Raw genomic sequence first — 14,493 nt, 5'->3', positions numbered from 1 at the left:
AGCTAGCTTCAATCACCTATATAACCAATGGCAACGAGAACTATTTATAGTCCTCTCACCCTCTCTCGTTCACAGTGACGGTACCGCGGTCAACACCGCTCTATCGATACACAGCAGGGAAAAGGGAGGCGAGTAAGGTGCACAGGTGTTATCACAACGTCATTACACGTGCATTAAAATGGTCTGTAGCCCATTTTGGGGGTAAAATTTCTCTCCCATGAGTCCTTGTTGCATTCCCGCTATGCTGATTGGTTCTGGGCTGGTCACGTGTTTCGTGGACGCCATGTTTGTGTAACTGTGCCGAGAGGTAGACACTACTTTAAACAATCAATTTTATGCAACTCAATATTCCTTTAAATATACACGATTGTAGGGGATGAATAACAGAGACGTGGGTTACAAAATTACAAGTCTTTATTTTTCTTTGGTGATAAACAGGTAAAATACCGGCATTAAAATCACTCTCACACACACACACAACCACACACACGCCGGACACTGGTTGGACACTCCACCCTAGTGGAGCGGTTTCGACAAACAGGACCAAATAATGCTGAGGTACACAATTAACAAACAAAACACTGCAAACGAATAATAAGAAAGCAAAATAAATCACAGCAAAACAATGAGGACGGCAAACAAAACACACAAAAGCAAAATACCCAGCACACCAGGTTCAGCAGAGGCTGGTGGGTTACAAGTTCACTAAAAGCACATACAGCCAGCGCACACAGAGAAGGGCAGACGTTGACCAAACTGACAAGACAAACACTTAATCACGGGACAGATGATGCAGCCTAGCAGCAAGCTCAGCGCCATGCACCCGCACCCAAACCTACAAGCGGCCAAGCCGCCGAGGCTAGCAAGCAATGGAGAGGGGCCGTTACCGTGAACAGACAGGAGGACACAGCGGCAACTCTGACCGTTCTTGGTTGGAAGCCCCACGGGCCCGCGGTAGCTGGCACACGCAGTCCTGAGAGGCGACTCCGGTTACGGACTCGTCTCGTGATGTATCCTGAATAAAGGTAAACCGAGCGCGTCGGAGGGATAAAGATGGAGCCGTACGGCCAAACAATTTGCAACAATTAGCCCAAGCGAATAGCCAGGGGCAAGACGAGTTCCCTTCGGGGCACCAGCGACGAGGAGCTCACAAAACCAGAGCCGCTGACCTAGTCTGTTCCTCTCAGAAAAAGCCAAAGTGTCAACAACACACACAGGGAAGGTAGAGATGTAACGGTAGCCCAATAACCAACTCTACTGCTACATTTGCTACCAATATTCCTAGTTCATACAGCGATCCCCACAGTGAGCTATATCAGAACACTTCAAATGCATTATTAAATTATTATTAGTTGTTATGCCAATATAATGCCAAGCTGCAGTGCATATGGCTGTAGTGTAAGACCGGGTCAGGGGAAACAACTACACCGTTTCCCCGTGACAAAAAACGGAGGAAATGATGGGAGATTAAGGTCAGAAGGATAAACTGGAAAGCGACAGATTTCCCCGTGTTGTGTGAGGTAAATGTCATTTTTTTCTCTGACTTTTGTTAACAATTACTTCAAAAAATAAAGTCATAATAGCATTAATATATACCATGCTCTCAAAAACTCCTGACACCGCTTAAGAAATGAATTAAGTTTGAAGTTAGTCAAGCCTTATGCTAGCCTTATGCTAGTTAGAAAATTAGCAGCTACTGTCATAACATCAGTAACTCGGATGCAATATAACACCTACTGTGAAAACGACGTGTGCATTTAATTTATGTCGATGTAGACAGCCACATTTCGGTAACACATAACTTTGCCTCAGTTACTAAGTTATTACTGCTATCGCGCTAATATTATGGTCTGTTGGAGCTATACTGTTTTTCTTTTTGAGTAATGGTAAATTTAATGGTTAATTGGTTTATTGTTTTCATTATTATTTTGCTCACATTAATTATTGATATTTTTTTTCTTTGATTTATTTACTGATATGATTTGAACACTTGTGGGCAGTAGTGTGCATAGGCACACCTGTATAAAGGTAGGAAGTAGGTGGTGATCTGTGTAGGCACCTGAGTGATGGGCATATGGTTTATTACCAGTGCGAGAGAGACCCTGTTTTGTAATTGTAAATTGGACTTTGTCTTGCCTGCGTACATTACCTGCCCATGGTGCCTGAAGTGTTCGTTTGATTTGTTTGACATACGGCCAATACAACAAGTAAAAAACCCGCCCAAGTAATTGGATTAAGGAAAAAAGTCTTCCAAAGAAAAGTCTGCGCTATGGATTAAAGAAAACGCTTTCCTTGGATCTGGATCTTTCGAACATTATTGGAATATCCGATGGAAAAACTGGAGGATTCGCTCGGTCGCCATTCATGGATTGTTTGGTGGCGTGAGGGAGGAAGGCCTTGCCCAGAACAAAGAACTCATAGTATGTGCACTTCTGAACAGTTAAAAAGCCGTATAGGAAAACGGTGAAATCATCTCATTGAAAAGTTGCTTGGACTTTTAAAACCGACTGCCTTGACTGCTGCGCACTTTGTTTGATTTACACGCCAGGCCACGCTCATTCATAAAAAAAAAAGCATGGTTAAAAAAGGTCTGCATTGGCAACCTGTGTGGATGAAAAGGATTGCTTGTTTTAAAAAGGGCATTGTTTAAGATAACATCCCACTTTCTGTTTGTATTCACTGGCGCATTCTGAACTTTATTCAAAACACAAGTTTGTAACAAAATGACTGATACGGAAGCGAAATCTGAAGTGGAAAGGCCTGAATCAAAACGGTCAATTAAATGAACACCTAAAGGAATGTGCTTTTACATAAAGACTCGTCAGGAAAACCGCTCTGCAAAAATGAAACGAGCTAAAAAGTGTATGGATAAAATCCGCGGCCTAATGGAATCAGATGGAAATTCCGATGCTGTGAACGCGCACACTGTAAAATGTGATTTTGCCTGTTTGTTATGTTAACATATTATCCTATGCCAGTAGGACAAATGATTACTGAGGTAATTATAATAACATGAAATTATTAATTAAAAACATCTCAACTACAAAATAAATGATGAAATGAAAATCCAGGTCCAACTGAATTAGTAATGTATGTCAACTTGACTTTGGAGAAACAATTAAGCATAATCAGCATGTGCTAATGGGGGGAAAAAGCGGCCAGGAATATTTCATAGCTGAGAACTCTTTTAAAATATTTTACTTACTGTCTTCAGATGTTAAATACATTTTGTTACTGACTGTCCACAGCAGTACATTGCGGAGTTTCCTGCACCAGTACTCCTGCTGCTTCTCCGTAATGGGCCCTGCTGAACACCATCTATGAAAGGTGACTATAGATAAGTACCTGCTACAACCTCACTTTAGATCATTTGAATTCTCTGAGTTGTAATAAAGTGCTCTTGAAACTTGCATGCAAGGTCCAAGGTTGACTGGAAGCAAATCGCTGAAATGATGAGTAACACATTTCCTTTACGGAGGAAAGAGATTGTTGAAGATGAACCAGCCTTGTTCTTTGAACGGCAGGTAAAGAGTTTTTGAGTGGTTTTCTCAAATTAAATTTAGCTATTAAAGGGATACTTTGGATTATTTGAAGTCTGATTGTATGGAATATTTATTCTTAGTCATTGTATTGCATACAGTACTGCTGGTGTCAGAAGCTAATCAATGTACACTTAAGAATATGTTCACCCCTTTATCTGCTTTACCCATGACTTGTGGGTTTTCCCATCAGAAAAGGCCGACTGTCTGTCTGGTGGCAAGGTGAAGTATTTTTGTTTTTATGGTGGACCTTTTAAACACCCTTTGTTGCTGGTGCTTGTCTCTGCTTCTCCAAACTTGGAGTGTGCTGACCAGCATCTACTGTAGCTACTATATTGAGTATGAATAAGTACTCAAAGTTTTATTTAAGTTTAAATCTCTTTAAACTTAAATAAACTTAAATAAAGTATCCAGTTTGAGAGTACTAATTAAAGGCATACTCTTTGACTCTTTTTGGTTTTTTTATCCACATCCACAGATTGAAGCAGAATTTGCTCGCCTTACAGCTGTTGACTTGAAAGGCTCCTTCTTCACTGGGCTGGACCAGTATCTGCCAAGGTTCCTTGAGCTGTACAAAGCAAAGAGTGGCATAGCGGACCTGACCAGGCTGATGAGATGTCTCAATGAAGACGTAAGTGTTTAAAAAAAAAATGTCTTCATCCATGCCTCCCACATTTGTTGTTAGCATCTTCCACACCATCTCTGTGAAACATCCTTCCTGATCAGCAGTAGTGCACTCAGCTTCTTCTGTGTTGGATGCTTTTTTTATCCTCAGATTTGAACCCCAAATAGGGGGGTTCTCTGCAATCACTGACATGAATGAAGATTGACAGCTCGTCTCCACTTCCTCCCACTGTCCAAATTGAAGCCTAAATATCCCAGATACAAGTGCCGCCATCTTGTGCTGGTGACATTATTTGGAGCCAGATTCTGTGCAGTAGTGATCAGGGTTGGAAAGAGTGTATTGAGTTTCTGCCCATACAGCTGGTAGACTAAGTCATAAGCTGAGCTTTTAAAAATGTAAGGCCATATGTGTCTTAAAGGATAAGACCGGTTTTTTGACATTGGGCCCTTGATTTCACATTATAACATGATGTTCTACTCACCCCTGCTTGTTGTTGGGCATTTGGAGCTGTTCCGAAGATATTCGCGAGGCGTCTGGCTGCTCTCTTGAGATATTCGGCCATGAAACGGTTTCCTATGGGCAAGCTTATACAGGCACAAACTATGCTGTTTATAATTTATTAATTACTCTACACTAGCACTGATAACGTGGAGGTGCGTCGCTTACTAAAAAAAATCCGGGTTACTAATTTTGAATTTTAGCCGAATGAATAAATAGGCAGCAGGTCTGTGGGCTGTCTGTGGCAGTAGCACGACGATGACGTCAGTAACACCCACTTTACACAAAAAAATCAAAATTACAATAACCCGGATTTTTTTAAGTAAGCGACGCACCTCCACGTTATCAGTGCTGGTGTAGAGTAATTAATAAATTATAAACAGCATAGTTTGTGCCTGTATAAGCTTGCCCATAGGAAACCGTTTCATGGCCGAATATCTCAAGAGAGCAGCCAGACGCCTCTCGAATATCTTCGGAACAGCTCCAAATGCCCAACAACAAGCAGGGGTGAGTAGAACATCATGTTATAATGTGAAATCAAGGGCCCAATGTCAAAAAACCGGTCTTATCCTTTAATGTCTTTTTGCTTGTGAGAGGTCTTAAATAACTGTTTACAAGCAGACAGAACAAATACCAGTTATTGTTTAAGTTTTCATGTTTTTTCTTCTTTTTAATCAGAGCTCCACACACCGAAAGAGGACAATTCTTCTGCTGGGCCTTCCTCACTTTCTTAAGGAGGATCCCTCCGTTTTTTTTAAGACTGTCGAGGTTTGTATTATTTAATTTCTTTATTGCAGTGGTCAAGAATAAGTTAAGTTAAAATGTCCTGTAGGGCCTGCATAGTCATACCTACTAAAATATATGTAATAAACATGCTTTCTGTACAAGGGCGTAATTTTGGGTAGGGACGCTAGGGTCACGTCGCCAGACATCCCAAGTTCCAAAAACTCATTTCAGGGAGATGACTCAGTCTCCTCCCCCCCCCCCCCCCCCGACAAGCAGTCGCCCTGGACGCTCGTTGAACAGAGCGTCGCTTTGGACAGACAGGTTTCGAAAGCAACCTCTCCCCACACCCCTCTCTCTCTCGTGCCTGCGCAGTCGAAACGCGCAAGTTGCACGAGTTATTTTATTGCCTGCACGCTCTCACTCGCATTGAAAAAAAAAAAAAAAAAAACTCCCTCAAATAGTCTAAAATCCGGGATATTTTATCCGACTCGCGGGCATCCGTGATTAACTATCAATATCAGGGAGACTCCCGGAGCTTCCGGGAGACTTGGGATGTCTGCGTCGCTACCAATATTCAGCCCCCTACTCAGGGTCTCCGCGGATCCTTAAAAAGTATTAAAAAGTCTCAAATAAAAAATACTTTTTTTAAGGTCTTAAAATGTCTTAAATTTCGCCGATTTTCGAAGAGTGGCATTAAATTTAATCTGGGCGAAATGAAAGAAAGATATGTCTGGAGAGACGATTTTCTATCGCTCTGTGCACATTATGGCGACCGCTGACGTTTTGTGTGTGCGCCAGTACTTCCGGTGAAAACTTCCGATGATTTGATATGTAGCGCGTCAGGTTAGGGCCAGTGGCCGTAAACAAAGGTTATAGCCGAGAAGAAAGATGATAATATAACGTAGCTAAAAAGACTAGCTTTCTTCAGTAGCCTAATGCTTACCGATTTAGCAAGCCTAGCAGCCTAGTTGCTAATGCTAGCCGCAGTAACGTTACCAAACATACCTGACGTCAAGGTGTTGTCCGAGCAGGGGCAAGATTATGGGGCTGGCAGAGTTAACTTCATAATGGGTGAGTGCAGGTTTCATTCACTTGTTTTCATTCTTTCACAGGATTGATTCACTTCATTGGCTTATCCGATTGCTGGCCGCCGAGCCATTATGTGTCTGGGTTTGTGTGGGTTACTGATCATGGTTGTTAGCAGTCGATAGTCAGGTTGTATGATGTGTGTGAGAGTGTGTATTTTTTCTATGGGTAGGCTACGTGCCATTGACTGTATGAGCGGTGTCTGCTCGTTTTTATTTATTTGATTAGATTGGAGATACTTTATTAATCCCGAAGGAAATTTGATTTTGTCGTGTGGTTTATGCTGCAAAGTCACTGCCCATATATGGACAGCTGACTATTGCTTAAACCAGTCTGTGCTTCATGTGAGTTGTCCAAAGTTCTGGTTTAAGTTAACTTGGGTAGTAAAATCGTTTTGCTAGTTGTAAAAGCACAGTAGACACAACTCGAAAATTAGCTTCAATTATGGATTTATTATGCTCAGAGCCTCAGACAAACAGACAGACAAATGGCAGCGAAAACACGCTCCTTCGCAGAGGTGTGACAATTGGGCACGATTGTCCTGTAGTGTGTGGTGTTCCCTTGTGCGTTCAAATCTTATGCGATCGTTTTGACACACTGATTCAGTATCAGTGAAGCACACATTTCAGACTGGACTTTTTTTCAACACCGAACAGCCTAGAGTGTAGTTTTTATATATATTTTTTGCCGTGGTAATGGTCTTAATTTTTATTCTTAGAGGTCTTAAAAAGGTCTTAAAAGTCATTAAATTTGTTGATTAAAAAATGTGCGGATACCCTGCATTATATGAGTTACATTGCATAACACTTAGCTGACTTTTTTTTATCCAAAGCGACTTATAAGAACACATTATTGGTTACATGTAACCAATAATGAGACTGCAGTCTCTGGAGAATTGTTGGGTTAGTTGTTTTGCTCAAGGTCACTCCAGGTGTAAACAGAGGTAGCCTAATCGTGGGATTTGAGCTTGCAACCCTGTGATTTAAAGACCAACTCCCTAAACATTAGGATGGCTCGTTAACATATAGCATCTGCATGCCATTAACTTATGATTGGTAATGCAAAAAAAAAAAGAAACTGCACTTTTATGTCCCCACCAATGTCAAAATCAAAGTTACTCCCTTGCAAACTACACTAAACTATATCAGTGACAATGAAATGGCTCCTACAGTATTTACTCTGGTTTTGTTTATTTCAGTGTTTAGAAAGTCCATGTAGCCAAAGTTGATTGTTTGATTATGTATAGTTTTAAAAATTCTATGTTTTGATGCTGCATGCATAAATCAATGTTTATTAATTTTGGTTGACTTTCATGTCATTGGGTTTCTTCTCAGACTCACTTGCACAGTCTTCATGTGACACCATATCTACAAGTGATGCCCTAACAGTCCCATGCATTGATGGTCTTCAGACTTCTGCTGTTCATTCTGATCTTTCTTTACATGCTAAAGAGGTAAGCTGCTCCATCTAGTTGTCTTAATTGTTCTCGCTATAGCTTTATGTAAACAAGACATCACATATGCCATCACTCAATAACTGCTAATGAATGTAAAGTACTACGTTTGCAAATAACACTAAGTATGTCGAGACTGGGGCTCACTCACAGGATGATTGTCATCCTTTGACAATGAATGTTGGCTTAAAGTTGGTTAAAAATAAATATTTCACTTTGTCCTCATTCTATTTTTCTTAGCTTGTACAAAGTCAGGAGGTGACAAAATACTTGCTGAATATAAAAGAAAGCCAGAAATTACTGATCAGACTCGGAGAAAAATCGTGGTGAGTCTTGAAAATGATATTGGGTTTGAAAGGGGGTCCCAGCAGTAAAGGTTTGGAAACCATTGGGCTTAACTGTCAATCTTGTTTCTCGATCTCTGTACATAGGAGCACTTCTTTGATGCACAAAGCAATGAAGGCTACATCGCCTGGAAATTGAAAAATATCCAGCGTGAACTCAGTGGGGGTGGCAAAAGGAAGAGGAGCAGGGATCCATCAAGGGGGCCAGAGTCCAAAAGGGAGGTGACGGCAGTACACCAGCTGGATGGAGAACAGTGTTTGGAGGCCATGTCCCTGCTGAAACACAGCACTGATGAGCTCCAGGTTTTCATCAAGATGAGAGAAACTTTTCAACACCGTCAGAAATTAATCCACGATGCAGAGATGTCCTCCTCTGTCCTACAACATTTCCCTAGGTTCTTGGACACAAAGGGCCTGGTGAGTAGATATCAAAACGTAAAAATACTGACATCACCACTGAATAGTACACCATATTTGTTAACTACATCTGTATGTTGTTCTGTGTCAAACAATAATTTATCACCGTCTCTTACATTGTCCTACCTGCAAGTCTAACATTCTGCTTCCTTGTGTGTATTTGCACATTCGCAACACATAAGCATTCTCCAATGTCCGTACATCTGTATCTGTACATACCCTGCACATGCATATACCTACCGTACTTGCACTGTAACTATCTGTTTTGTAAATACTACATTGGTGCCTCTACATTCCACTTACATGTTTACACTTTGATTAGATACTTAAATGCATTTCATTACATTATATTGTGTAATAACAATGATGCATGTAATCTATCTAAATATTGCCATTTCTAATTATTTCTGTCATTATGTAGCTGCTTCAGGACTTTGAACTGATGTTTAATATTCATAAAAATATCAAATTTGTAAATGTTAAGCATACATTTTGAAAATAAACGACTTAAGTTACATTCTGGACCTTGAAAAAATGATATTTGCTATACAAAATCTATTTTCAGCGAACCTAGTTGAGCTGGGAGGTGTTTTTAAGGAGTCTCCCCCTTAATTATCTTGCAAAACTGTGTTTGTATTATTTTGGTCATGCCGGAGCCTACAGGAGGTTCAGGCAACGGACCAGAGGCAGCCCTACATCCTGGCCGTGGGCACAGCAAGAAATGCCATTCATGACTTCTACGTGGCAGTGGACGGCAACCTGATCCCATGCTAAGCTAAGTCCTCAATTGCAGCATTTGATGAGCTCTTCAAGGCACACTATGTCTTTGGGATTGCCTCCGACCAAGCCTTGCACAACATGTATACTTGTATGCAGACGACAATTTACAACATTGACATCGGACTGTGTCATGAAAGCCCCAGGGTCAAAGAACTGAGAGCCAAAATCCTAAATTGACGTTGAAATGTTTCTGTGTTTTATTTGCAACAACCATTATCACACGGTTGGGGTCTTAGTTAGGCATTTGAAGTTCGCACATTGTTTTTATCCAAATGCAAGAGTTCAGTTGGTATGTTCTCAACATGGTTGTTGTCAAAGGTTCAGCACCTTTTCGGGCTTCAGAAAGCACCTGTTAAAAAAACACAGTGAACGTGCTGAGGGGGAAAGTCACACACCCTCTCAATCTGTTTTCACTCTACCTCAGGCTGTACCTGATCAATATGAGTCTTCTCATTACACTGCAGGGCATTCTGAAAGATCAAATGACAAAGAGCAAAATGACAAACCAAGCACCACAAAAATGTGTGCATCAATTATTGGGGGGTTACTGAGTGCTGATGTTGCAATAACGAAAGTGAAGTCATTTGTTGATAAATTTGTAGACGCTTCTCACACAAATGTCAGAGATGATATCCTAAAATTACTTCCTCCTGACAATGATGTCTTAAAAGGCAGAGTGAACAATTATTTTGAGGGCCTCAAAAATCCTGTAGTGAATTTCAACAATGAGACCAAGTGGAAGAAATATTACACTGAAAAACTGGGTGTGGTGGAACCCGTTGAGATTGCTTTGGGTGTACGGTTTGATCCAAGAAGAAATAGATCGTCTGGAACCTACAATCAGGTTCCTGTAACTGACAAATTTGTGAATGTTTCTATGCTGGAAACTTTAAAGTTCATATTTTCCAACAAGGACATCTGCAGGCATTTTGTCCAGCCTGCTGAAAAAAATGGGCTCTACCGAGACTTTTGTGATGGTAGCTATTATAAAAATCATCCCCTCTTCTCCAAAAATGAAAATACTCTCCAAATTCAGCCTTTTTTCGATGAGTTTGAGACATTCATAAAGTTGGTGGTATCTACTTTATTCTTAGAAACTTCACTCCAAAGGTTAATTCTGTGCTCTTAAATATTCACCTTGTGGCACTATTCCACAGTCAGGACATTAAAAAATACGGCATGAATGCTATCCTGGAGCCTATTGTACGTGACATTAAAGTCCTGGAGTCTACAGGAATCAATCTTCCTTTCTCTGATCAGCAGATATATGGGACAGTTGCACAATTCACTGGCGATAACTTGGGACTGCACACAGTCCTTGGTTTTGTTGAGTCCTTCAGCGCCAGATATTATTGCCGTTTTTGTATAGCTGATAAAAATGAGTGTCAAGGACTTTTTACTGATGATTACCCAAATAAATTGCGCAACCACGTCCTACATGCTAAACACTGTAGTGATATACAAGATCCCACAGTTGCATCTTCATTTGGGGTTAAGAGAACCTGTCTTCTAGATAAATTTCAGTACTTCAGTGTCGTTGATAATTATGTAGTCGACCTCATGCATGATATTTTGGAAGGAGTGGGACAGTTTGAATTGAAACTCTTGTTTGGATACCTTGCAGAAACAAAAATCCTATCAAATCAAGATATAGCTGAAAGAGTATATGCGTTTAACTATGGATATCTTGAAAGGAAGAATTTTCCCAGCAGACTAAATCTTGAACAGATTGGCAATGGGATTGTTCTTAATGCCATTCAAACATTTTGCTTGATTTGGAACGTGCCTTTGATATTTGGAGATGTTGTGCCTGAAGGTAATGCACACTGGAGACTTTTGCTACTGTTACTTCAAATTATCAATCTTGTGTTTTCACCAGTCATAACAGAGGGCATGACTGTTTGCCTCAAGCACTTGCTTATTGACCACCATAAACTGTTTAAAGAGCTGTACCCTCATCGGAACCTTATACCGAAGCAGCACTTTTTAATTCATTATCCAAGCGCTATTCGGAAAATTGGCCCTCTTATTCACTTTTGGGGGATGAGATTTGAAGCCAAACATCGTTTTTTTAAGGACACTGTGAAAAATTTCAAAAATATAATCAAATGTTTAGCTCAGAAACATCAAATGACAATTGCATACCATTGGGCATCGGAGCCTTTGAAAGGTATTACGTGTGGCCCGACAAAAAGCGTTACTGTTGGTGACTTGGAAAATGGAGACCTGATTGCAGACAGTCTGCATATTGACATAAACGGTCTAATAGATGTTGTGTCCTGGATTACATCTTTCGGAACAGAGTATCGCCCTGGCCTTCTTGTGTGTTCAAAAGTAGAGGAGGGTATACCCATTTTCAATGAAATAAATGAAATTGTCTCATTTTCAGGGGAATATTTTCTTACTTTAAATGATTTTCAAACGGTGGGGTTCACTGAGCATCTTCATTCCTATGAAGTCATAAGAGGAAATGGTTATGATGCCTCTGTGTTAAGACTTGATGCGTTGAAAGTTTTCAAACCATTTGATTTACAGATGGCTTATGGTTTTAATGATGAATATTTTATTGTTCCTGTGCATGTACTTGTATAGATTTGTTTTGCTGTGTGTAAATGAATTGAATGAAATTGTTCCATTGTTGCATTTTGTTACTTGAAATGATTTTGAAATGGTGGGGTTTACTGAGCATCTTCATTCCTGTAAATTAATTCCTGTAAAGTAATAAGATGAAATGGGTATGATGTGTTTGTATAGATTGATATTGCCCGACGCTGAAGTTGGCATCCGATTCACGAATTAAAGGGGTGGGCATAAAGGGCCATTTCACTGCTTTTTTTGCATTTTGATCGACCAAAACAAGGTCCTGTATGGAAACTACAATAGTTAAGGCTGAGTTATACTTCTTTTAACTGCCCTTGCGCTTGCGTCTTGCGCTTGTGTTAATGGCTCGAGACGTTTATGCTTCATTTAGCTTTGCCGGTGCTTGCGTGTGCTGCGTGGCAATTCACCGCCAGGACAGTAGGTGGAGCAGCGGGTTTTTTCAATGACAAGCCTACTACGATGAAAGGAAATTCACCGCCAGGACCTCTTCGGCAAGTCTCTCTTCGAGTGGATTCATCATAGACATAGTATATATAATAGACATAATATATAAAATATATTATGTCTATGGGATTCATGCTTCTTCTTCGCTTTCTACCTTGGCGTTTGAAAACAGCGGTCTTTTATTAGGGGATGAAACCGGAAGATGAACACGCCGTCGGATGTGATGTAGATAGTGGCTTGTGCTCGCGTCCAGAGTGGCTACTCTTTAGCTCTGCTCGGGTCTTGCGTGAAGTTTAGAAAATTGAGGTGACACACGCAAGCACGCAGGGGGGGGCTTGCAATCGCGCAAGGGCTTGCGTTGCGTCTGGCGTTGCGTCTTGCGTTGCGTCTTGCGTTACCGACTATAAACCAGGCTTTACACTGCTCAAATCTGGATGGAATTATTCTAAAGAGGTTGTAGATTCATTAAAATCTTGTTTTGGATTTGTGAAACCTTTTTCTGATTTGTGAAAATGCAGAACAGAGCCATTTTACTGCTTTTTTGGAATTCTGATCACGCTAAACTGGATCCTGTATGGAAACTACATTACTTATGTAACCCACCTGAAATATTGGCTAAAGCCAAGTATGTGTTGATATGTTTTGGTGCACTAATATATGTTTTAAACAAGAGTTTTAATAAGCATCTAATGTAATGTATTGTATTTCTAACATTGTACACAACTTGTTATATGAACTTTTATTTTGTTGACGGAGTATTATAGCTTCCTATACGGCCTGCTGTTCAGTTGACAGAGTAACCAGGTTGTCATGGGAACAGAGAGAGAAGCGTGTGAGGGGATTGTGAATGGGAGAGACATCTTTCGATACCGAGTTGGAAAAGAGTTTAATTAGTTATTTTTAAGTCAACATGTCAACTGCAGACGTTTAGGAGAAAGAGCAGTTCGACACACTGTCTTTCTTTGGTTTCAGTTCTTGAGTTATGTTTCGTTTGAGAAGTTTAGTTCACTTTCTACCATTTGACAGTTGGATACATTCTACCGTTTGACACTGACAGTTGGATAATGCTATCGAACGAACGGGCAACTACGGAGACTCCGCTAGCCTGTTAAAGGGGAACTCCGGGTTATTTGAAGCGCATTTCCATTGCTAGAGGTTGTCAAATACTGATCGTAGGACACAGAGAGGTGCAAATCTGCGCTCCCTGTGTGGAGATCGCGCTGTTCGCTCAGCCTGTCGTGCGAGGCTAATACGTGGTGGCTAGTGGCAAGCGCTAACCCTTCCACGTGAAACAACAACTTGCACGCTGCAGAAACGTCACACCACTTTATAAACCATCCGACAATAAAGTCACAAGCCTTATCATCAAAACCATATGCATGGTTCTCACATTACTGGCATGGGGACGTTACAAAACAACTTTATAAGCAGCATGTAACTCACCGGTTAGTTGTACGCTCGCGCATGTGAAAGCCCAAAAGAATCGATGGACGATAATCCCATGTACATAACAATTATCTTCTCTAGAAAAACTGCGTTCAAGTATTTAAAACATTACAACAATACATGCCCAATAATATTGTTTTAATGTTTAATGTCCGCAAGCCACCTCCTTGATCCTGGTACAGCACATCCCCCAATCCTTCTTGGCTGGCGTCCACATGAAGGGTTTAGGGATACTGTGGGTCAGCAAAGGCCAGGACAGGTGCTTCTGACAGGCTCTGCTTGAGTATCTCAAAGGCTGCTTCACACTCTGGACCCCATCTGGATCCGAACGGCTCTGAAGAGTGGAACATTTGCTGTGGCTCTTGGTTGGGCTTGGCCTGTGTCGCCACTTTGTCTTTTCTGGGCACACCAGCCGGCATGCAGCCCTTCAGCAGCTGGTTAAGTGGGTAGCATATGCGTGAGTACTCTTTCACGAACCGTCTGTAATACCCACTGAAACCCAGGAAAGAGCGGAGGGCAGATGCGCATGCGTGT

General features: G+C 41.0%; 1 protein-coding gene across 1 annotated transcript in view; it reads left to right on the top strand.

Moving 5' to 3' along the window:
* The window catches only part of LOC142400922 (uncharacterized), a 32,173-nt gene extending 22,711 nt beyond the window's left edge, over positions 1-9,462 (top strand). Inside the window, exons 18-21 of the mRNA XM_075486169.1 lie at positions 3,733-3,761; positions 4,018-4,170; positions 8,359-8,688; positions 9,352-9,462. Coding sequence (XP_075342284.1) covers positions 3,733-3,761; positions 4,018-4,170; positions 8,359-8,688; positions 9,352-9,462 — 623 coding nt within the window. The remainder of the gene's footprint in view (positions 1-3,732; positions 3,762-4,017; positions 4,171-8,358; positions 8,689-9,351) is intronic.
* Positions 9,463-14,493: the final 5,031 nt, after the last annotated feature.

Source organism: Odontesthes bonariensis, chromosome 15, assembly GCF_027942865.1.
Source record: "Odontesthes bonariensis isolate fOdoBon6 chromosome 15, fOdoBon6.hap1, whole genome shotgun sequence".
NCBI classification, from domain to species: domain Eukaryota; kingdom Metazoa; phylum Chordata; class Actinopteri; order Atheriniformes; family Atherinopsidae; genus Odontesthes; species Odontesthes bonariensis.
Note: the sequence above shows the minus strand (reverse complement) of the source record. Positions and strands in the feature narration are given on the sequence as shown.